At 36.7% G+C, this 26,719-nt stretch overlaps 1 protein-coding gene across 1 annotated transcript in view; it reads right to left on the reverse strand.

Moving 5' to 3' along the window:
* PLA2G4A (phospholipase A2 group IVA) overlaps window positions 1–26,719 on the reverse strand; it is a 147,012-nt gene that overhangs the window by 63,766 nt on the left and 56,527 nt on the right. The window contains exons 4-7 of the mRNA XM_032291137.1: window positions 18,870–19,018; window positions 17,798–17,911; window positions 8,327–8,364; window positions 4,572–4,713 (exon numbers count right to left, since the gene is read on the reverse strand). Coding sequence (XP_032147028.1) covers window positions 4,572–4,713; window positions 8,327–8,364; window positions 17,798–17,911; window positions 18,870–19,018 — 443 coding nt within the window. The remainder of the gene's footprint in view (window positions 1–4,571; window positions 4,714–8,326; window positions 8,365–17,797; window positions 17,912–18,869; window positions 19,019–26,719) is intronic.

Genomic DNA, 26,719 nt, shown 5'->3' on the forward strand with positions numbered 1-26,719 from the left:
TAGCATGCACCTGTAATCCCAGCACTTTGGGAGGCTGAGGCAGGAGGATCACTTAAACCTGTGAAGTCGAGGCTGCAATGAGCCAAGATGGTGCCACTGCACTCCATCCTGGGTGACAAAGCGAAACCCTACCTCAAAAAAAAAAAAAAAAAAATAGAATGAGGATAAAGAGGACTTAGGACTATGACTTGAGGAACTACTATATTTAAGGAATGCTCAGATGAAGAACAGCTGGTAAAGAACACCAAAAAGTCATGATGAAGACCACGAAAAGGTCGTATGTGAAGGGCAGACAATGTTTCAAAGCGTTAGGAGGTGTGTCATTTGCAGCTGCAAGGTTAGGTAAGATAGGGCGAGAACAAGATCCTGTATGTTTATTAGTACTCCTGACTAAAGGAGGCAGAGAATAAGCTTGTACAGAAAATTCTGGAGATGTTTGTGAAGGTAAGGGGAGAAATAGAGCAGAAAGGAGGAGAGAATACAGAAGCCAAGAAATGTTTTTTGTTCTTTTTATATCGGAGTTTAGAACATGTTTATATTTTTATAGGAAATATCCACACAGAGGTAGATGCTGACAATATGGGTTGAGAGTGACCTGGGAAAATGTGAATAGTAGCTACATTGGGGTTCTCAAGAGGAGCTTAGGATCCATATCTGATGGGCATCTGCATTTGGAAGCAAAGGGAATAGTTTCTCCATTGAACTAGGAGGGAAGTTAAAGGACAGGCATTGGTTATGGAGTATGTCAATTCCATAGCAAGAAACGAAGCATTTGTCATCTCCTAACTTTTTATTTCTCTTTCATTAAGAGACAGGACTATCTGTCTCGAAGAGAACAGGAAGTATCCAGCTGATAGCAGTAAAGAAAATAATTGTTGCAAATAACTGGAAAGCACTTTGGCCGGGAAACTCTGAGATTGCAAGGCACGATTTCCCAAATAAAGTTGACAATCTTGACTTAAAAGAAATATGAATTTCCTAATTGTTCTTCTAGCAAGCTCACACCTCAAGGCATGGCCAACAGTCTTCAACTCTGAAAGAAATTTCTGTCATATCTACTGCAGAGAGAGTGAGTCACCCTCTTGCAATTATTCCTGTCCCTCAGTTCACACCTCTTTATTAAGAACTTAACACATCACATCCTTGGTTTTGTCCGCTTAAATATCGTTCTTCCAAACAAGGCTTTAAAAATCACTAAGGAAAGTAACTCCTCAGGGCTAGCCATCTCAGCTTTATTCTTTTCTAGCACCTAGCACAGCACCTCAATAAATAACCAGTGCTAGAAATGAAATGAATTTGTAATATCATTTTTCTGTTTTGAGGGTATACCAATACCAAATAAGGATGGAGACAAAAAGAAAAATGTTGTAGAATTGCTACTGAAAAGTTATCTATATTAAAAGAAACACGCACACACTAAAAGCTTCAGAGAAGCTAGAAATTTCTGAATAATGTATAGAGAAAGCAGTTTTTTCAAGAACGAATTAGCCTGACAAGATAACCACACATTCTAAGACGGATCTATTACAGTGACAAGCAAGATACGGGACTTGGCCAAGCATGGTGGCTTGTGCTTGTAATCTCAGTACTTTGGCAGGCAGGGTGGGAGAACTGCTTGAGCCCAGGAGTTTGAGACCAACCTGGGCAATACGGCGAGAGCCCACCTCTTGGAAAAACAAAACAAACTATATATATATATACATACACACACACACATACACACACACACACATACACACACACACACATACACACACACACACATACACACACACACACACACACACACACATACACACACACAAATTATCTGGGTGTAGTGGCATCACCCATCGTCCTGGCTACTTAGGAGGTTAGGACTTTGATGCTGCAGTGGGCTATGATTGGACCACTGCACTCCCACCTGGGCAACAAAGCAAGACCCTTTCTCTAAAACAAAACAAAACAAATCAAAACAAAACAGTAGATGCAGGATTGAAGAGAAGTCTCTCTCTAAAACACAAACTTCAATGAAGGTTTCACTTCTCTCCTTAGTTTCCTTTATGCAAAAATTCCCCTTAAACAGCATCTTAACTTACAGTCTGCTCCCATAACAACACAAGCCACTCTAGCATTAGTAGGTTGGCTTCTGAACCCTACGCACGCCTAAAACATATTTGGAAATCTTCAACCACATGTGGGACAGGAGTGGTCATTTGACTCCCTTACTTAGAACGTATGTCTTATTTCCAGCTGTATTCTGCCTTTAATTTGCAATAATTTTGAATTCCTACAAGAATTAATTCAAGAAATTATTTATGAAATTATTTTATGAAAAATTTAATGAAATTAATTCCTACAAGAAATAATTCAAGAGTGTACAACACTATGCACGTATGTTTTCTGATGTATTTAATTAAAATATTATTTTTATGAAAATAAATTATATGCACTTGAGGTATTCAATTAACAGAAAAGCTCAAATAAAAAAATAAGTAAAAAATTACCTGATATGCCACTAACCAGAAACTTCATTATCATTTGATGAGCGTCATTGCAGCAATTAATCTTTGTAGGTTTCAGATAGAAAGATGGACAGAGAGAGAGAAAGAGAGAGAGGGGTAGACAAGCAGATTAGATAGGTGATTGATAGATACGTAGAAGAAATAAATGAATGGATAGGTAGCCAAAAGGGGATTATAAGATATATGACGGAGTACAAATCATGTTACATTTTACTGGAATTTAAGGGAAGAAAAAGAAAAGTACAATTGAAGGATAATACTTTCAATATTTGTTTATAATACATGTGTATTCTAATATTTCTCCATAATTAGGATTATAAATCATTTCTTCATCTTAATGATTTTTATAATCCTAATTATGGAGATATATATAATATGGAGGATTATAAAAATCATTAAGATGAAGAAATGATTTATAATCCTAATTATGGAGAAATATTGAAATACACATATATTATAAACAAATATTGAAAGTACGATAATGTGGTCAATTTTTGATATCATTTAACTCTACTACAAAATATAAAGATTTGGAACATTTTCTTTTTTCTCCCATGTTTGCCTACATTTGTTAGTTGCGTTATTAACAAGATTTACGGCATTTTCTTCTAGTGCTAGAATGATGATTTCCAGTTTAATTTTAGCCTACAATTAAATTAAGTAAGTGTAATCCTTTTATATCTGAGACTAAACTTTTCCTATTGATAAAATAAACAACATTTTATTCATATATAAGTATGCCTTTGAAAAATACATGTATATATAAATAAGTAAATAAAATGTGGTATATCCACACAATGGGCTATTATTTAGTACTAAAATAAAATTCACTATCCAAGCCATGAAAAGACATGGAGGAAACTTAAATTCATATTACTAAGGGAAAGAAGCCTATCTGGAAAGGCTACATACTGTATGGTTCCAACTATATGACATTAGGCAAACTGACAAAAGGCAAAGCTATGGAGACAGTAAAAGTAAAAGTTATCAGTGGGCCAAGGGTGGGGAGGAGAGATAAATACGTGGAGCACAGAGGATGTTCAGGACAGTGACCTACTGTGTATGATACTATGATGGTAGATGCATGTCATTACACATTTGTCCAAACCCCACAGAATGCACACCACCAACAGTGAGCCCTAAGGTAAACTTCGGTCTTGGGCGATAATGACGTGTCAATGAGGGTTCATCGATTGCAACAAATGTACCACTCTGGTGTGAGATGTTGACAGTTAGGCAGTATAATCGTTCATTTTATTTATCAGCCTGACCAGACTAAAGGATACTCGAATCACTAGGAAAACATTCTTTCTGGGGGTGCTCATGAGGGTGTTCTCCAAAGAGATTAATATGTGAATCAGCACACTGAGTAAAGACCCACCCTCGCCAATGGGTGCACGTCATTCCACCCTTGAAGGGCCGGAGGGGAACAAAAGGTGGAAGGCGGGCAAGTCTCTCTCTGTCCTTGAGCTGAGACATGCCTTTTCTCCTGCCTTTAGACACTGTTGTTCCTAGCTCTCGTACCTTCAGACTCCAAGATTTCCACCTTTTGCTCCGACTGCCCAGTCTCTGACTGGGAGTTACTCCACTGGCGCACCTTAGTCTCAGACTAAATTGCACCACTGGCTTCCCTGGTTCTTCAGCTTGCAGATGACATATTGTGGAACCACCTGGCCTCCATAACCATGTGAGCCAAGCTTCATAATAAATCTCGTATCTACTGTGTATATCTTTTGGTTCTGTTTCTCTGAAGAAGCTGAATAAACTTGGGAGGTTATGCAGGGAGAGGAGTATATTGGAACTCTCTGTGCTTTCTGCTCAGTTTTGTTATGAACTTAACACTGCTCTAAAACAGAAAATAAAAACTATAGCTGATAAATATTACCAAATATGGCATCATTTGCGATGATCTTCCTCAAAGAGGTTTCATTTACGAATCATTACCTTACCTTAAAAAACTAAAGGAATAATGCTCAATCTCAAAATTGCCACATTTGGGTAAAATTCTTGGAGAAATTGTCCAAGCTAAATTATTATTAAATAACATGTGAAAAGTTTCCAACTCACATCACGTGCAGAATGCAATCCTTCACTATTCTTTGGACCCAAAAGTTTCTTCATGCTTTCTCTTATGTTTTCTTTCCTCTGTTGTCTGAAAGTCTTCTCCTGATCACACAGAGCCATACTAAATCGTAGGTCTGGGCATGAGCTGTAATACCAAACAGGTCAAGTCATGAGCCAGTGCTCCCAGTAGCCTGGTTGTCCATCCCGCCAGCTCCCCAAGTCCCTCTGAGCTACAGTGATGTATGCTGACTGCTTCTCTCAAGCCATTTCCTAAGAAGGGACCTAAAATAAGAGTATAAACTCATGCCTGTCTTAAAGCAGCATTTTCCACAGCATGTTTTCAGAGAAAAAGGAGTTTTCAATTTTTTAGATAAAATAAGCAAACAAAAAGCCCTGAGAAATTGAATATTATAAAAAAGACTGGGAAGTGCTTCAGTAAAGAATCCCATTTATATTTGTTTGACACAGGATCTCCCAAACCCACTTGACCAAGAATTCCTTCCCTTATCTCTCCACCCTTCACTATTCCACCATCATAATTACTTCCTAACATCCCAAAGAGCCTGCATTCTGAGGAACATACTTGCAGAAATACCGTCTTAATTAATTGCCTTGTCTGATGGATGCCCCCCTCTGACAAAGAAAGAACTTCTAATTGTAGAACTTGAGATAACCAAAAATGAGTTTATAACTAGAGGACTTTAGAACCCTTAAATTATATATGTTTTTCCTTGTTAATAAAGGCAACAGCAATTTCTCTACACTATGCCAGAAACCACATTAGGTATTACATATGAATCATCGCAAGAACAATGGAAGTAGTCACTACACATTATTATACAATCTATTATTATATATTGCAGTTTTATAAATTAGAAAACTGATGCTCTGAGAGGTTAGGACCACATAGCACACATGTGATGTACTTTCACCATGCAACAAATAAGACGTATCTTAGTGCTGAAGTCTAAATACCAACTACTGAATTTAAAAATATTTTAAAAAATATATCAGTCTATTTTGGAATATGAATAGATCCAAAATATAGAAGTCAAGAATTATCACCAATAAAATATTTGTCTCTTTACCATTCATAAAAATCCTTACCTTAATTGTAAATCAATTTTAAATCTCATTTATTTTAGTTCAGTATATTTCTTCCTTGTAAAATATAGAATGAGACTGCTAAGCCTCTGAGCCATTTTCTTTATGATCATATCTGATCATTACAAATAATAATTACTACTTCCCAAAGGACGAATATAGATACCTCACTAAAGAGAAAGTACAATTATAACAAAAAAACTTAATTTCACTAGTGAATTTAAATGATACTGTTATTTAAATATTTTAAACACTTATTTTTTACTGCTAGAAAGCTAAAATAACACTAATCTCATGCATACATTTTGGGAATATAAGTTTGTTAAAAAGCAATATTCAAATTAGGCATATTAGCAATATGGCATATTGAATAATAATTAGAATATGCATTCCTTTTGGCCTAATAATTCTATTTCTGGATAGCTACTTTAAAGGAAGTAACCAAAATTTTTTAAAGATAATTTAAAGAAATGGTTGTTGAACTGTATATAAAAGTATTGGGTTATACAATTACTAAATCTGATTTGGGAAATTACGTAACAAGGGGGAATACAGTAAGATAGTTAACATTTTTTAAGTTCGGTCTTAATGTTTTTTTAAGGCTACACTCTTTTTCTATTACTATTCTTTATAATAACATATTAGGTTAAGTATCTTCTAACCACTATAAGAAATTAAAATCTTGCCTATACAGTTGCCTATATGAAACCTCCTCAATTTTATTTCCTTTTCTGCTTCTTAAAGGTAACCACTATTTAAATTTAATCTTTATCATTCTAATATATTTGTTTATAATTTTACAATGTATACTTATGTCCCTAAATAACAAAGTCATTTTGCAGGTTTCTAGTTTTGTTATAAATGCTATCAGTGCAAATTATTTTTTTCCAATGAGCACTTTGTTTTTTGAGAATCATCTGTGCTTAAATAAACAGAAGTAATTCAAACATTTTTACCATTGTGTAGTATTTTCATTATATTAGTATACTATAATCTATTTATCCATAAACATTGAAATAATTTCCAATGTTTTGTAAACTATTACAAGCAGTACCATTATTAGCATGTGGTATACATGTGTGAAAGTTTCCTATTGTATATATACTCTTTAGAAAGAATATCTCATTTAATCACAGTAGATATGCTTGGAAAGTATTCTTTTCTTATTTCATCAGCGAGTAAAAAAGTGACTAGAAATCTATCAATGATTAACATAATTAGCAAGTAGTGGATTTAAATCTAGGTCTTATTGTTCTGGAAGCCATGTTCTTTGTAATATACTGTGCTGTTATATATAATTTTTTTTAAATGACCCTGATTTAAAAATAATTTTGAACGGTATAATGACCTAGATGTTTTAAAGATATCAGCTTTTAAAATCTAGATGAAAATTCAAAAAATTCTGAGAAATTTTATAAATGCAGTAGTGGAATTACGGTTAATTTACTTCTTTCATCCATTATTTTTAACTTTCTAATTAATTCTTTCTTGATTAATAGAAGGTATTATGTGGAAAGTTTTTATTTGAATAAATTGAATTTTTCCTTGAAAACAATTTCTATTACAGAGCTGACATAAATTAACATATAGAAAGAGAAGTTTTTAATATTATAAAAATATGGTTCTAATTACCTCAGTGAAGACTATTTCCCATTAAACAAAAGCATTACTTCCATAGTCAAATAAAAAATGTTTCTAATCTTATGCCAAAATATACCACTTTTAAGCAAGAATGAACTTAATACAAAATATGCAACACAATAACTTGGACTATCCTTTGATATTTGCTGACATATATTAATAGGCTGTGGAAATAAATGCCAGTCATTTACTAAGTCAAATCACCATGTTCCAGGGATCAAAATAAGACAAATAAATTCCTAAACCCAATGTACCCATTATCATACATCTGGCAAATCACCAGATGTGAAAATGTTAAGTTAATTTTCGTGGCATTTGTGTAAAATATGTACTAGTAATTTTGGTCAAATCAAGTTCAACAGGGAAGTTCAAAGAGATGCAGAGAGGTTAAGGGAACTCATTATTACACCAGAGATCAGTTAGATCAAAGCAGACCTGCCTCCCCTAAAATTCACCACTTGAAAATAAGTACATGATTTCTTAATATTCATTTTTGGAGGCCACTTTGAAAGAGCAGCATGATTCATGGAACTTTATTAGTAGTGGTCCTGCTGGGTTACTATGAACAAAATCAGTCTCAATTTTCAGTTTTTCCTCTATAAATATGATTATAGTTTCCTGTTTATGTTCACTTCTATGTTTTTGAATAGCTACTGAATCAACAATAGAAGATGCGCTTAAAAAACTACATTCATTTCTATGGGAATAGATATATGACTGGAGGGAGGACTCTTCTGAAAAGCACTTATTCTGACATTATTATATGACCACCAAACTATTGGAAAAATAAGCAAAGCATATTAAAATAAAAGAATAATGAATATAAGAATATTTTTATAAAAATTCTGTAGCTATCAATAGACAACTAACAAAAAACAAGGTAAATGTAATGCACTTTTATATGTTCAAAGCTGTCAGGATTGTATATATATATAAAGTATATCCTTTAACAGTTCAAATAAATTAGTGGATCACTCACAATATTTCTCATCCAATTAAATAAATGCACTTACCAAACTTCAAGAGACATTTCTAGAATCATTTCGGTGACCTAAAAAAAGATATATTAATCAGATTAGATCATAAAGTAGATGTGTTTTTTATATAATACAAACAAACTCAAAATAAATTTTGAGTGCCAGATTATTTTTAACCTCAAAAGATAAAACCTTCAAAATAAAAGTAACACAGCTCCATGAAGACCCTAAACTACAGGTGCATAGCAGTAAACCAACTTTTTTTTTTTTTAAATAAGTCTACTTAGCCATTTTAGCAAACATAAGAATTATCTCTGCCTGGTTGTTTTCCTCCCTCAGTAAAATAAAGTAGTTCACAATTACTATTTATAAAACATACAAAGTGCCTGAGATATAAAAGCTACGGAGATGTTGTGTCTGTTATTTAGGAGCTGCCTCAGGCCACAAAATCAGAAGCTGTAATGGACCAGAGGTTAGAGACAGCCTGGGTGGAAGTTTGAGCACGTGCATTTGGGACAAGTGCAGGCTGCAGTAAGCTGGAAATAAAACACCCATTCATGGCAGGCAGTAGGACCTAGGGTCCAGCCAACTGTGGTTAGCTCGGGAAACATCTACTAACAAGATCTGGAGCCTCTGGGTTTTATTTATTTCAACACTATTTAAGCCTATTAAATATATTAAAGGACTGCATCCTGCCAGAGAGAGAATTTTGGTCGAAAAGAAAAGAAAATGACTAATATCTACTTAAGATATTAAGAGTTGTCTTTCCAGAGACTGTAAATCTGTTGTACAGAAAAGCCTTTTCAATATTATCCCTGGCATTAGCTATGAAAAATGTAACTGTAGATTGTCATGAGAACCAAATGAGAAAATGCTTTGAAAGTTGCTATACGACTATAACTGTGTTATTTTTATTATATCAACTGATATAAGAAGAATATAGATAGAGCTAACTTGTTCAATAACTTCAAGTAGAACAGAACTAGGATATACCTCTTGAAATGTAAAGAGGAAATTTTTAGAACGTCAAATGCTGTAGGTTATTAGATTTACCCTCTTGAGTTTCAAGGAATGGAAAAACACAAACTAGAAGCAGGTTTCCAAAAGGTTAAAATAAGTTCATAGGTGATTGATTCTCAGTGCTGAATTTTATGAGTAAGCAAACGGTATTGAAATCATCCCTACAAAAATTTGTCTCTCTCACTAAAGGTAAGCTCTGTCTTATATAGGTTCCTATTACTAGTTCATCGTATAGTATTTGGCACACAACAGGTAATACATACTTGTCAAATTACTGTTCGTGTGTGTTTGTCAGAAGGAGCACATTGGACAACCTTTTCTTGTCAAATAGCTAATTATCATTGGAGGCAAATCATGGGATGGTTGACCCGGACGGCAGTTCCTATATATAGAATTCTATGAATCTTCATTCATAGAAGAAGCATATACATATATTTAAAGTTAATAAAATAATTGAGAATCCCAGGACAAATGAAGTAATGCATGCCCAGATGAATGTAATGTCAAAGGGTGGTTGGCGACCAAACAGGGACTGCAGTTGCTGTCAATTCTATCAATGGAAGCACTGCTCAGCTCACATCTCAGAACATTACATCTATTTCCCACTTCAAAATTTTAATTGGAGTATGGCAAAGAGGGCTTGGAAAACATTTTATATTGAATAAGGTTACTTTGGATATTTAGAAGAAAACAAGATGGGTAAAGTATGGTTTGTTTTTTTTCCCCCAAGAACTATATAAAAACTGCCCTTAAAATGATACTAGATTTAGTATTTTTATCTCCAGAGGGTAAAGCCATCATGATTGGATGGAAATAACATGAACAATATTACAACTCCATGTAGAGTTTTCTAATAAAGGGAAAGATTCAAGGCCTCTTTCATTGTGCCACCTCATGACAGAAGGTGTTCAAGAAGACAGTGGCTTCCCAGCTGGCAGGTCTCTAGGCAATTTGTAAATTACATATCCAATGCTTGGCCAGGTGGGGTGGCTCACACCTGTAATCCCAGCACTTTGGGAGGCCAAGGCAGGGGGATCACCTGAGGTCAGGAGTTCAAGACCAGCCTGACCACCATGATGAAATCCCGTCTCTACTAAAAGTACAAAAATCAGCCAGGCATGGTGGCATGCACCTGTAATCCCAGCACTTTGGGAGGCCAAGGGAGGGTGGATCACCTGAGGTCAGGAGTTCAAGACCAGCCTGACCACCATGGTGAAATCCCATCTCTACTAAAAATACAAAAATTAGCCAGGCATGGTGATGCACATCTGTAATCCCAGCTACTCAGGAGACTGAGGTAGGAGGGTGGAGGTTGAAGTGAGGCGGGAAAATGCCACTGCACTCCAGCCTTGGCCGCAAGAGCAAAAACTCTGTCTCAAAAATAAATAAACAAAACAATTATATATACATATATATATGTGTGTGTGTGTGTGTGTGTGTGTGTGTGTGTGTGTGTGTGTGTGTATGTATATATCTCCAGTGCTTGAATATATCCAATGCCTGTTTGTTCTGACAGCTCCACGAATAAAAGGAAAATCAACCATGCTACATTCATAGTCAAACTTGTCTTCTCCGTTAGCACGTGCTTTCTGTATCTACCAACATTTCTTGGCTAAGACATTCATGATCCTGGATGGACTGACAAGACTCTTTAAACAAAGGCAGGATAACAGAAGAGAAGGCACAGGGTTTTTCTGCCACTTTGAATGTTACAGGCTGTGGTGCAAGGTTCTTGTCACATGGATTAGGATCCTCACTTCCACGTTGCCCAAGTGGGTCACCCACAACCAGGAGGAAATTTAAAACACTCTCATTTGGTGCACTATGTTCAGACATGCTATGCATGATAAGCTAGACGTTAACAATCTCTCTACACCTTTTACCTAGAACATGTCATTCAGATAAAAACATGTACTTCCTGTGAGGCATTAAACAACTACTGTAAACTTCTTCCCACACACTGCATAAAGGATCTCTGCATTACAGGCTTCCGCCCTGCTTGTATTATCAGGGCAATTAGAAAGAAGAGTGACCACCTCTTCCAGGCTCTCCCAACACCCTAATACCTAGATTAGAACTAATTAGAACTCCACCTTTTTTTTTTTTAGAAAGAAGTAGGCTGTGTCCCTTATGTATTCTTGTGAAAAGCAGCAATGTCATCTTGGAATTCCCCAGTGGAAAGCAATTTTAGATGTTTACAATGGGAGATTTTCAGGTAGAGGAGAATGGGGAGAACTGGAGAGGACAAACTATAAAAACTAAAAGCCATTTCAGCCTTTAAAATAATTTTTAAAGGATCCAACCCACTAATTATCTTGAAAATTTCCAGAGTCATTTTGAAGTAATAAAGCTTAAAGCAACAAGCATAGTGCCTGACAATAAGAGCCCTTTAAAATAGCAGTCCCCACCCCTTTTGGCATCAGGGACTGGTTTTGTGGAAGACAATTTTAACATGGACCAGGGTGGCGGGTGGGGGGGCGAGGGGTTTCGTGATTCGAGCACATTACCTTTACTGTGCACTTTATTTACATTATTATTACATTGTAATATATAATGAAATAATCATACAACTCACCGTAATGTAGAATCAGTGGAAGCCCTGAGCTTGTTTTCCTGCAACTAGACCTTCCATCTGGCATTAGATTCTCATAAGGAGCATGCAACCTAGATCCTTCACACGAGCCATTCAAACAGGGTTCACGCTCTTGTGAGAATCTAATGCCACTGCTGATCTAGGAGGTGGAGCAGCCATGCAAGTGATGGGGAGCAACTGTAAATACGGATGAAGCTCTGCTCCTTTGCCCACCACTCACCTCCTGCTGTGCAGCCGAGGTCCTAACTTGCTGTAGACTGGAACCAGAGGTTGAGGACCCCTGCTTTAAAATGATTATTATAAAAAAAGATGCACAGAGCAAAATAATCTCAAATTTGAGAATCTATCCTATTAGTAAAAAGTTCTTCAAATATGCTATGATTTCTCTCATATATTCTAATGTTTACATCATTTGCTTTCAATAAAACATTATTTTGAATTCTGATCCCTAGAGTTCATTTACTCTTTTTCTTTTCTAGGTAGAAACGAACAGTAACTAATCATCATATTAATTCAATCATTATTCACACGTTTCAAGAGAATCACATAATATTTTCGGCCTTGTCCGTATTTACTTGACCTGTGCAGGATAATAAATAAAGTCATTTTTTAAAGGGTCATTTTTAGTTAGAATCATGTTTCCATACATTGTATCTCAATCCTGTAAAGAAGGAGCAGGATCTGACAAGGAGGCGATCCAAGCACAAAGCAGAAATTACAGCCCTATCAATACATGCAAACTCACATCTAATACATTCTGCATGTTTAGAAACTGAATGAGACACTGGTAAAATTACTTTCACCTCTCCGACCTCATCTCCCCCAGTCTCCCCACCCCCCTTTCTTTGTGTTCCAGCCACACTCTCCAACTTGCTGTTACTCATCTTGCCAGGTGAACTGCTTCAGAGCCTTTCTTCTTGGAGTGCCTTCTGTCCTCAGATATCCTCAGAGATCCTTCCTTAGCCACATTTTTGGAACTGCCTTGGTGACTCCTTCACACACATATACACACTGCCCCATTCTCTGTCCCTAGTTTAGTTAGCACTTGTCATTATCATCATCTAGCAGGAGTTTCTTTTACTTATTTACCTTGCTTTTCATCTGTCTTGCTACGTAGAATGTAAGCTCCATGAGGGTAGGGATTCTTGTTCATTTTGTTCCCTGCTGAAATAGGCAGTGCCTAAAGGTGTCTACCACCTGGCGAGGGCTCAATAGTTATTTGTAAAATGAATAAATTAATGAATCAATAATTTCTCCTTATCTCACTGCACACATTACCTGTACTGTCCATTTATCATCCATAAACATTAAACTCTAGTTAATGATATGCTGAAGTTTGTAGGGGTAAAGTATACTGTTGTCGGCCACTCCCTTTTAAATGCATCAGAAAAGTAAACATTTTTGGTAAAAGGTTAATTATAGAGTCTAGGTGGCAGTTATATGATGTTCACTGTATAAATCTTTCAACTTTTTATATGTTGAACATTTTTATAGTAAAATTTAAAGAATAATAATGCTTTAGAGAGGCCTTCTCTGACTAGACAAACTTTTGTTGCTCACCAGCTGTTTTCTATTGCATACCTTTGTTTTCCTCATAGTATTTCTCACTAGCTGATGGTGTGTTGATCATTCTTTTGCTCAACATTGGCTGTTTACTTTCCCTATTAGAATGCAAGCTCCCTGGAGAGTTCCCGGGATACTGCCTGTCACCTAGAATACCGCTTGGAATATAACCGTTGTTTAATAATAACTTCTTAAGTAAGTAAATCAATGACTAGATGTCTCATGATACTACTTATTATCACCTGTCAGTTTACACACGAAAGTATACTTTCCAAACAAATTCTTAGTTCCTTGAAAATTGTACTTTTGTGCAGTTTTTTTTGATGTCTAGCAACATTTTAGGAGCACAATAAAGGCTTACATTCTTCTCATATTAATAAATAACAATATATTGACAAGTCAGTATTTTTAAATTGTATAATACCATATCAATGATAGATTTTTATTCTTGCAGTATTATCATTTAGCTTCCATATCTGTAAAATGAGAAGAACTGAAAGCTTTTGGGTGAAGAAGGTCAAATGAAAATAAGGTATTCTACTTATAAGTTTCTAAGTGTGAGCTAAACATTGGGTACACAGGAACATTACAATGGGAAAAATAGACACTGGAGACCCCAAAAGTGGGGAGAGGAGAGGAACAAGGGTTGAAAAACTACCTACTGGATACTCTGTTCACTACCTGGGTGACAGGATCATCAGAAGCTCAAACCTCAGTATCATGCAACATACCCATATAACAAACCTGTACATGTACCTCCTGAACCTAACATAAAAAATAAAACAGGCTGGGTGTGGTGGCTACCACCGTAATCCTGAGGCTGAGGCCTCCCAAAGTTTGAGACCAGCCTGGACAGCATGGTGAAACCCTGTCTCTACTAAAAATACAAAAATTAGCCAGGCATGATGGTACATGTCTGCAATCTCAGCTACTTGCGAGGCTGAGGCACAGGAATGGGCTTGAACCCGGAGGCAGAGGTTGCAGTGAGCCGAGATCATGTTACTGCACTCCAGCCTGGGCAACAGATCAAGATTCTGTCTCAAAAAATATACAAATAAAAATAAAATGTTTTTAAAAGAAGATAAGGTATTCTTTCTAGATCATAAAATTTTACAAATTAGAAAAGAGGTTAGAAAAAATTCAGTCTAAACCTTCATTTTACAGATGAAGAAAATAAGGCTCAGAAAGAATAACAATTCAAACATTCTGGAGAGATATGAATGACAGAGACAAAACGAGGGTCCATTCTCCCAATTCCCAGTTTTGACTCCAAGTTAGAAAGCAGGGCCCTGGGAATCTGCCCATCTCCATTTGGAAGCTCCTATTATTTCTCCAGCTGTCTCCTGGACACAGAAATCACTCTATGTTGACTCAGTATTAACTTTTGGATGATAAAACTATGCAAGAGCTTTTGCTAATACTACTTTGCCTTGAAGAATTTGTTCTCTCTTCACCAAATCTATGTGCTCTTTTTCCTCTACCAGATTACCATAACCATCTTCAAGGCTTACATCTCTTCTCTCCCATTGCTCCCTCACCGCCTCCTCTCTCTTACAACCTCTGTAAACATTGTAGAAAGATCATCAGGAAGACTGGGATTCTGAGCTGAGGGCAGAGGCTGGATAGCTAGGTGGTTGCACAGGGCACTCCCACGTGATCTGAGGAACAAGCAGGGGACTGTCACCTCAGCCATCACACTTCCTTCTCTCCCAACTACCCCTTCAGCTCAAAAGACCATCATTCAGATAAAAATACAGAGAAGGCTGAAAATAGAGTAATGAAGAAAAGCTTGCTTGAACAACTATTTTCTCAGGCACACTGAAAAAAAATAGTTACATAAGCTTCTTTAAATTCAGGAATGTGGAAGGCCTCTCTAGAGCCCTGGGGATTACACATCTAGCCATAGGAAATGACAGAGGAGAGGAAATGAATGTTGTCCACAACATCTTCTCTTATAAGCAGTCTTTGTATCATGGATTAAAGTGAAGCAAGTAAAAAAAAAAATTACTTTGGAAAGTCCGATCCATGCTTCCAAAGTCCTCAACAGACATTTACTGAGAGCTGATGCTAGCCACATGCAAAAGGTAAGGCCTGCAGCGTGCAGCCCTTGACCCCCTGTACACTGCCTTCCCTCTGATTCAGCAACATGGACGTGCCAAGCCATTTAGCGTGCTGTGCCCCAGCTTGCTTTCTCCTTTCAAGACTCTGGCCTTTTGCAATACGGTCTGCCCAGAATGCTCATAACTTCTTTACTGATGATATCCCTGCTGTTTTCTTAAAGTGTAATAACAGCAACAATGACAAGTAACATTTATATACTGCCTAATATGTGCCAGAAACTGTTCTAAGCCCTGTATGTATACATGCATACATCTATGTGTTTAAAGTATGGATACATTTTAATTGCTTATTTTAATTACTTTGTAGTATTAACATATTTTAATCACTTTCAATCACTTATTGAATTATATGCTTAATATTAAGCTAAGTAATATATAATGTATATATTGAACCATAAAATATACCTAATTGTAATTAAATATATTTATATATATCTAATTATAATTAAATATATTTATATATAATATACAGCATATTATAATAATATATTATAGATACATAAATAAAATTGACTTGTTTAATCATAATGATTCCCTTAGAAGATGTTATTTCCATTTTACAGATGAGTAAACTGAGGCACAGAAGAGTTAAGTGTTATTTTCCCAGAATAAAACAGATGGCAAAGGACAGAGCTGGAATTTAAACACCAGACAGCCTGTCTTTCAATGCCAAGGTGTTAACCACCATTCGCTGTTCAACTTGTTCAAAATCAGCTGCTGCTAAGGCGCCATCGCTGGCCTCCTCTCACAACACAATCGTTCTTTATTCTGCCTTCCTATAGCAGTCTATACATGCCTCATTGGTACTTATCTCACTGTCTGGGGATTTCTTTTTACCACATGTATGTATCTCCCTGCTTCCACTTCTCATTTCAACCCTTACTCACCTCCATCTCGCAGGGAGATAATTGAGGGAAGAATTTCCTGTACCTTATTCTTTATATTCCTTGCACAAAACACAATGACTGGCACACAGCAGACCGTCAATAAATGTTTGTAAAAGGAATGAATGAAATAGCTTTAAAAGGGGTTGACAGAGCTGTGGGCAGTGCGTCTCTTGGCATAACACAGAAGAAATGCTCCCTGCAGCAGGTGGAAACATCAAGGAGTGCATGGACCAGAGTATCCTCAAGGTACCTGGGCCATTCTGATTACATGGACTAGTTAAGACACTCCTTTGGACTAAGTTGGTTTCTAAATAGGTATGCATTCATTCCATAAATGTCATCTATGTCATTAATTCTGTAGGCACGTTTAATCAGTGTTTCAAGTTTACTGACCTAGAGGATTTTAGTCTACAAGAGGAAAATGAAAAATTGAACAGTATGAATACTTTAGTCCCAATAAAGACCATGGATAATTATCATGGAGACTCAAAGGAGGAAGAGTCATTTGGGGTAGTAACAGGAAAGGCAATACGGAGTAGCTGAGAGTGAAGGGAGAGGTAGTTTTCAGTGAGTGGAGGGACTTGGCAAAAGCACACTGTCTCTCCCAATAACAAGAAATTAGTATGTTAACCAGCCTTACACATACAGGTGCACCCGTTATTTACTTTCTTACTATATACTACTAAATCAGTTTCTCACAGAATTCAAAATCCAATGAGTTTATTCTGTACACAAAATTTTACCTAAGGTTTCATTATTCCAAAATAAACTAGCAAAATTTCCGAAATGCAGCAAACCTAGAAGGTGAAAGATAACCATAACCTCCGATCACTCCTTCTGGCCTTTTGCTGCTTTGTCCCTACTTACTTGAGGATTCTCTGAGACAGAAATACTCCTCCAGAGAGATTCATTACTAAACATGTGATTTTGGAATTTGAATTTCCTGACATTGTTCATTGAGTTTGTTTACTTGTTCTCTTGCTCGCTCCTATCCCTCTTAGGTTTTTCATCTCTCTTTATCCTCCCAATTTTTTTGCAAAAAATTTGCCAATGGAGTCCAAAGGCATTGCTGAAACCCAGTGTCATCATTTGGAGCAACAAAGGAGATTAAAGTCTTAGTACTGTTTGGTATAATACCTAAACCAAAGTTTATAGATACCAGAATGATTTTAAAAATTAGGACAAGAAATAAAAACAAAATTTTCTCTTAAAAAGCAAACATTCTATAAACAAATACAATTTTCTAAGTGTTAAACCCAACTTTCCAGAATCAATAGATTTTATCTAACATAAGGCTGGAAAATAATTCTGCAGTGTTACTTACTTGGTTGAAAATAAAAGGAACTTCTTTCTTCTCTCCCACCTTCATAGAAGATACAGGAAATGTTGCTGTCCCTAGAGTTTCATCCATGACATAATTGGCATCCATTAACGTAATCTATAGAGTAAAATGTACAGCACAAAAATAAAATTTCCCATGGATCTTTGGAAATTACATCAATAATTTCCACCACATTTTAAATAATGAAGCTCTCAAATGATTTGAGTCATTTGAAGATCTCAGTATTTAATACTTTTAATACTCAGTATTTAATACTTGCTAATAATACTTTTATTTTTTCCTTCTTTTTTGTTGAGACAGGGTCTCACTCAATCTCATTCACCAGGCTGGAGTACAGTGGTGGGATCTCAGCTCACTGCAACCTCCACCTCCCAGATTCAAGCGAATCTCCTGCCTCGGCTTCCTGAGTAGCTGGGATTATGGGCGAGCACCATCACATCCAGCAAATTTTTGTATTTTTAATAGACACAGGGTCTTACCATGTTGGCCAGGCTTGTCTTGAGCTCCTGACCGCCAGTGATCTGCCTGCCTCAGTGCTCTGAAAGTGCTATGGTGTGAGCCACAGTGCCCAGCCAATCTTTACCTTCTGAGTACTATGTTTGCTATAATACTTTTTCACATTTTCCTGATTGATTTATTCAATTATGTTTTCAAAAATGAAACTTTATCTCTTCTCTACTTTGGAATATAAGAAAGATATTAATGTAGAAAATCAATACAAATATTTTGGAAAAAATTAATTTTCACTTTTTTAGAAGACAATTTAAAATATTTATATTCTGTTATACAGTGATTCTCCCCTTTACAGCAGAAAATACATTTTCTCCAAAGCACATGGGAAGGAGAAAAGTCTTTCCAACCCTGCCTAACTCCTGTATGTCCCAATAGATACTCATATTACCTAACAGACGCCATTTAGATTCTAGTCTACCAAGCTGCCCAGACTAACTCCAACTATAGCTAACAGGAACAAGAACACAGTAAAAGAACAAAGTCAAGCATATGTCTCAATATGAATGACAACCATCCAACAGTGTCCAAATGGTTCACTTACCTCCAAAACATTTTCCTGATTAGGGTCCAAAATAAATTCAAAGGTCTCATTCCACACAGGGTTTATGTCATTATTGAAGTGTCTTGTTCTCTTCCTGCTGTCAGGGGTTGTAGAGATAAAAAGTTCCACATAGGGATCTGGAGTATCAACTACAGAAACACAAACAACAAGGAGGTAGAAATGTGATTTATCATTCCTAATGTTTTTTATTAATAAATATTGTCAGGTTTTATTCAATGAATCTGTAGTGATATATTTAAATGTCTGAGACAAGATAATATACACATAATGGAAAAACATTATAGGCCAGAGACTTTTTAGATATGTCACTGTCCTTCATAATAGTCCTGTGAGAGGGAGTCGTTTATTAAGTGATTTATTCAAAATTCCTCCATCCATCTAGAGGACAGGTTCACAACAGTCAACATTTCAGTCAAGCTACTACAGGATGATAACAATCTCACCTAGCTAATGCCAGCATGACCTTCACAGGGACAAGATCACAGGTTTAACCCAGAAACAAATACACAGACCTACAGTGAGCTCATTTTTGACAATAAACATACACCAGGCAAAAAACAGTCTCTTCAATAAATGGTGCTGGGAAAACTGGATCTCCATATGCAGAAGAATGAAGCTAGACTCCTATCTCTTGCCATATACAACAATGAAATCAAAACGTATCACAATTTAAATCTAAGACCTCAAACTATAAAACTACAACAAGAAAACATTGAAGAAAATCTCCAGGACAAAACTCTGGGCAAAAACTTCTTGAGCAATACCACACAGGCGCAGGCAACCAAAGCAAAAATGGACAAATGGGACCGCATCAAGTTAAAAAGCCTTTTACACAGCAGAGAAAACATCAACAAAGTGAATAGACAACCCACAGAATGGAAGAAAATATGCAAACTACCCATGCAATCAGGGATTCTGACCAGAATACATAAGGAGCTCAAAAAACTCTGCAGAAAAACGTCTAATGACCTAACCAAAAAAATGAGCAAAAGATTTGAATAGATATTTCTCAAAAGAAGACATACAAATGGAAAACAAGCATAAGAAAAGTACTCAACATCGTCCATCATCAGAGAAGTGCAAATCAAAATTACCATGAGACCTCATCTCACCCGGTTAAAAAGGCTTACATCCAGGCAATAGCAAATGCTGGTGAGGATGTGGAGAAAAGGGAACTCTTGTACACTGTTGGTGGGCATGTACATGAGCACAACCATGATGGAGAATAGTTTGGAGGGTTCTCAAAGCCCTAAAAGTAGAGCTACCATGTGATCAAGCAATCCCACTGCTGAGTATGTATATACTCAAAGGAATCAGTATATTGAAGATATATCGGCACTCCTGTGTTTACTGAAGCACTATTTACAATAGCTAACATTTAGAAGCAACCTAAGTGTCCATCAGTAGATGAATGGATAAAGAAAATGTGTTATAGATACACAGTGGAGTGTTACTCAGCCATAAAGAAGAAAGAGATCATGTCATTTGCATGGGTAGAATGGGAGTCATTATCTTAAACGAAATAAGCCAGGCACAGAAACACAAATATCACATGTTCTCACTTATTTGTGGGATCAAAGAATCAAAACAACTGAACTCATGGAAAGAGCAGAAGGATGATTACGAGAGGCTGGGAAGGGGAGGGGAGGGTTAGAGGGGAGGTGGGGATGGTTAATGGATACCAAAAAAAATAGAAAAATGAGTAAGACTTGCTATTTGATAGCGTAACAGGGTGACTACAGTCAATAATAATGCAACTCTTCAGTGGGGCAGAAGTGAGAGGGCAACACAAACGCCCAGGGTCATTGAAAAAACACACACCCCTGACCCTCCGCAAGACCCGTTATCAGCATAGCTGTAGCAGAACTAGGGGCTTGCAATTTTTAACAAGCAGTCTAGCTGACACTGACGCAGATCATCTTCTGGTCACACTTTTGATTTCCTATTTTAGAGAAAAGGGAATAGCCAGTCATTGTCATTTTTAACTTTTTACCTCTTTTTGTCTCTATGAAACTATAAACTCCATGACAGCACTGACCACAACCTTCCTATTCACTCCTGTATCTAAGAGTCTCACATAAAGTCCGATACATAGGAACATGATAAACATTACTAAAGGAATGGATGAGTACTCTATTCTCCGTGATGTGATTATTTTGCACTACAAACCTATATCAAAACATTTCATGTACCCCATACATATATACACCTACTATGTATCCATAACCATTAAAAAGAAAAAAGAAAAAAGTCAAAAAATACTTTTTTAAAAAAAGATTATATTGTCAATGTTAGAAAAATCATCCTGGTTACTTTGTTTATCAGATAAAATAATGAAAGTCATTGTGAGAAGAATATCATTTGTTGTTACAGAGTTGCCTTGCATGGTTGCACAGGTTGCGCACTGAACAACTTTAAGGGGTGGCACTCACATTAAAAATCAACATGTATATATTATGACACTACTGAGGTGGAAATGAGGTGTCCTTAGGCTAGGAAGTAACAGTTTCCCCTCCCCTCCCCTCCCATCTCCTTTCCTTTCCTTTTGTTGAGATGGAGTCTCACTCTGTTGCCAGGCTGGAGTGCAAAGGAGTGAGCTTAGCTGACTGCAACCTCCACCTCCTGGGTTCAAGCAATTCTCATGCCTCAGCCTCCTGAGTAGCTGGGATTACAGTCACGCACCAGCAAACCCAGCTAATTTTTGTATTTTTGGTAGAGACAGGGTTTCACCATGCTGGCCAGGATGGTCTTGATCTCTTGCCTTGTGATCCACCTGCCTCAGACTCCCAAAGTGCTGGCATTACAGGCATGAGCCACTGCATGCAGTTCACATAAAGTCCCACTTGAATCAGGGTATGATATGTGTGCCCATGGAAATAGAATAAAACAATTGGAAATAAAGAAAATATTTTAATTTCCTCTCACCACGCATACACTTAGCAACAAAGTGAGTGACCCAAACAGTGCAAATATTGATCACTCCTTTTTCAGGATTCCACCAAATCCTTCACAGCACTGGACACACTGTATTTTATGGATGAAATGGTACATCTATCTGTCTTTTCCTACAAGACTGTAAAAAACTTGAGGGCAAAGATCTTATCTTCCTCAGCTGTACATCTTCAGAAGCTAACAACAGAAAGCAACTGTCACAATATTTAAGGTCCCCTAACCAAAGGACTTGACTTTGCTGTTTAACAGGTGCTTCTCCATGTGGCCATTATAATTAATTAATAAAAACAACAAATAGCTAAGTAATGATGACAGGGATCTGTATTAGGCACTTTACACACATTAGCCTCATTTAAATCTAACAAAAGCACTATAACATGAGTACTTTATTTTAGTGTTGAGGCAACAGGAACTGAGAGATGTTAAGCAATAACGCACAGCTAATAAGTATCAGGTCAAGATCTTGAACCTGGGTCATTTGACCACAACAATCATTCTCTTATTACATAATGTTCCTCAGTAACAAAAATTAGATTATAAGATATGGGTTCTATGGAAAGAGGAACTGGAATTAGAGGGAGAGAAAGAGAGGATGAGCACAAGAGTGAGGGAGGGAGGGGGAAGAGAAGTACAGAGGTCAGACAAAAAGATCCAAAATATTGAGAATAAAGGCAAAGTAAAAATAATAGTTTCTGATCTATTGATTGGGTTTCCAAAAAAGATTTATTTATTTATTTATTTATTTTTTGAGATGGAGTTTCGATCTTGTTGCCCAGGCTGGAGTGCAATGGCGCGATCTCGGCTCACTGCTACCTCCATCTCCCTGGTTCAAGCAATTCTCCTGCCTCAGCCTCCTGAGTAGCTGGGACTACAGGTGTGCGCCACCATGCCAGCTAATTTTTGTATTTTTAGTAGAAACGGGGTTTCACCATGTTGACCGAGATAGTCTCAATCTCCTGACCTTGTGATCTACCCGCCTCAGCCTCCCAAAGTGCTGGGATTACAGGTGTGAGCCACCACACCCGGCCCAAAAAAAGTTTTTTAAATAGATGTTGTCATCAACAATAGCTATAGTCATCAGAAAGCTTAATCAATGCCCTTCACTTAATTGTTCAGTATTGCTCCTGGTTCTTTATGGGATCTTCAGCTTCTTTAGATGCAGGTGTATGTTTGGTGGTTGTTACTGAAAAATGGGAGGATCTACAAATGAATCAGCATTGAGACTGCCTTTAATTTTCTGGCTTGGACCTTATACATCATTGGTGAAGAGCAGTGGGGCAGAAATGAGAAGGCAACACAAATGCCCAGGGTCATTGAAAAAACACACACCCCTGACCCTCCCCAAGACCCGTTATCAGCATAGCTGTAGCAGAACTAGGGGCTTGCAATTTTTAACAAGCAGTCTAGCTGACACTGACGCAGATCATCTTCTGGTCACACTTTTGATTTCCTATTTTAGAGAAAAGGGAATAGCCAGTCATTGTCATTTCTAACTCAGTGCTTATATCTCTCAACAGGACCATGGAATACAAATTAGAAAACAAAAAGATTGACTGGGAAGGATGATAAGGCGGAATGGGCCAGAGAAGAAGAGAACATGTCACAGGGTCCTTTATCACATTCTCAACCAGGATGTGATGGCTTCTTTTCCTTGACCATGTTTCTGCCATATCACCAGTGCTCAGGGTTGCAAACCAGAAGTAAAACTCCATATTTAGAATAGCAGGTGGTAGAAAATTAGAAAGAAAAATATGTAATTTTAAGGAGAATATTCAATGAATGCTGCAAATTATGTGTTAAAAAGCATAGCCCTAGATCATCTCATAGGGCCAGTTTTTTTTTTTTTTTTTTTTTTTTACCATTTTCCAAGAAATAGTAGAAGAAAAAAAAAAAAGCTAAGCAAAACCAACCTAGAATACAAGAAGTGTGTGGGCAGGGGAGGCATGCAGATGGTAAACATCATTCATTCATTCAACAAATATGTGAGTGTCGGAAACCAGATGCCAGGAATTGCTCACCCTCAAGCAGTTTAGCTTTGGTAGGGAGCCATACCCTAAATTGAAAATTCAGATTATGGAAGTGAGTCAAATGCTAATAGCCTAATTTTAGAGGCAAGGTAAATTGAAGATAACTAGATACACTACCCCTGTGACTAGTAACTCAGTCACCCAGATTATTACACACAAATAAGGTCAAATCGTAGGTGGGGAAATTGCCTTTTCAGATTTGATCTTTACTTGAATCTTTGAGGAAGAGGTGGGTGAGGTCTTCTTGGTCCAAATAAGAAAGAGCAAGATGCAAGTGAAGATCCTCGGAAGGCACCAGATAGGAAAAGGAAGGGACAAATTGAAGCAGCATGAGTCAAACGATCATCTACCCATCTTCTCAGCCATATCAGACTCTCAGTAGGTCATATGTTTAACAAATTCTAATTCTGACAAAATGATAAAGAAAATACCATGAAAACAAGATGCCTACACCATGTTCATATGTTAAGAGATCCACAGACGTTGTTTAAAAAATCAGAATCCAGTTTAATTGCTGTCATGTTGGATTTTCATTATTTAATTTTAAAGTAAGTCAGCTTTCTAAAATATATGTCAAGAGTGGCAGTGTTCCTAATTTCTCCTCTTGCTTCTTTCGCAAGAGACTTCAGAGTTAAGATGTCAAAGGAGGCTGGACAGTGGAAAACCAGCGACAACTCCAGACTTTGATTTTGTAATCTGCATCAGCTCTAACCATTGTAAGCTAAGAAACATCTACAGCAGTGGTAGACAGGATAACAAGAAGTTTTAAGAGGCTAGTTTAAAGCTGGATTACAGTAATCACATAGCTCAGTTTCTTTGCATGATCTATAACCATCACTGGCATGGTAGCAAACAGAGTTGGAAGATTTAAAAAGGAAGGCAGTCCACTTTGACAGTAAACACAACCCAATATTTGGGAGAAGTTTCAAGAAATGAATTAAAGAAAAAGTTAAATGTAGAATTTGTTTTTTCCTGTACAGTATACTTATTTCATGACTTTGTGAATTAACGCCTATAGGGCAATTGGGTGTTGAGTCACTAACTCAGCCTCACCTTGCTTATTTTCAGCCAAGCAGGTGGTGAAGCAAAAATCTAATACATGGGCTAAACCCCCTTTTTAAGATCTCATCCTTTTATCTAAATCTTGACAAACAAAAATGTCAGGGGTGGGGGATACAGATCTTTTATCTTCCCATAAAGTTGACATGAAACTACATGTACCAGAAATAGCTTCAGAATTCCAGGGTTGTAAAACTTACTACCAAACTTGAGGAGTTTAGGGAGCGCCTGCCTGAAGTCATAACAGGCCCATCTGTCATTTCAGCTTTGTCCAAGTAATATATCATGTGATTCATGAACTCATGGCAGCTTCTAAACTCCTAGTCTATTTTAAATATTCGCCATTTGCTTATTTCCCTTTCATCAGTAGCAACTTAAACCTCTTGCTTGAAATAAAGATTACAAGTAATTTGTTACAATTCTTGTGATACATAGTAAAAAAAAAAAAAAAAAAAAAAAAAAGCCTCCTAATGTGTAATATTGCCACTCTGAATAGCTATAGTACAATGATGGTGAGCTTAAAACAGTGTTTCCCCAAATGTGGTCCATTGAAATACCTTCACAGACTCACCTGCAGTGCCTGCTAAAAATGCAGAACCTCAGCACTTTCAATCAGATTCTCCAGCATGGACCTGGAAATCTGCATTTTGACAACTTGGCCAGGTGATTCTTATGCACACATGTGAAGAACAGGGGCTTCAGGCATAATAATACAAGGAACTAAAGAACAGTAATATGATAACACCCACAGAAAAATTAGAAATATTTTGACACTAAGAAGGCAACAAAGTTACTGGTCTTCTGTTAAGGAGTCATTCTGCCAATAGGCTAGATTAAGCCCAATCCAGTCGTTTACTTCTATTTCTCTCCAGACATAAAATACATTTTCAAATGGCACATAAAAATAAATCAAAGAATAAAGTAAATGTGGGTGTGTTCGTTGGCAAATCTCCTTAAGGTGATTTGAACAGCATAACTGTTCAAATGTTATGCTTCAATTATCACCAAAGTAGAAATGACTAAGCTAGAAGCAGTAAGACCAAAAATTAAATGAAAATTTGTTGAAAGAAATGCCTCTGAATACTATTCCCAGATGTGGTCATTTCTTTCATACATTTATGACGTTGTAATACTGCTAATTACACATGGAGATCTTAGAGCGGCTTTCATGATCATCAACCTTTTCACTACCTGTGTACTAAGCTGGCTGAAGCATGAGGTGGGAGTGAAGAGTCATCTGCTTTCCTGTGTAACCAAGAGTCTCACCATTATTTACTGGGAATGCCGCCTTTAACCCTTGCATTGCAGTATAAACTTTGCATTAATCAAGTGGCCATATAAGTGTAAGTCTGTTTCTGGACTTCTGTTTGCCTGTTAGTCCATTAATCTATTCATTCAAGCTTGCATCTATACCATGCCAATACCAAACTGTCGTAATTATAATATTTTTGTAATAAATTATAATATGAGGTAGTCTAAATCCTGGAACTTTGTTCAATATCTTCAGGATTATACTGGCAGTTACTTTATTTCCACACTTCAAAGACGTCAATTAATATCTTATGGTTCCTGTCTGTTTTGTTGAGAAATCCACTCTTGGTCTTTTGTTTTTCAGTATATTTTACTGTACAGAAAATACTCAGCCATTATATTTTCAAATATTACTTTGGCCCTATTCTCCTTCTCTTCCCAGTGCTTTTTATCATATCCCAGATCGTTCTTTTTATTCTATATTCTATTTCCTTATTTTGTCTTTTATGTTTCAATCTGGCTATTTTCTATGGACCTATT

Source organism: Sapajus apella, unplaced genomic scaffold (assembly GCF_009761245.1).
Source record: "Sapajus apella isolate SASKATOON/1434 unplaced genomic scaffold, GSC_monkey_1.0 scaffold25, whole genome shotgun sequence".
NCBI classification, from domain to species: Eukaryota; Metazoa; Chordata; class Mammalia; order Primates; family Cebidae; genus Sapajus; species Sapajus apella.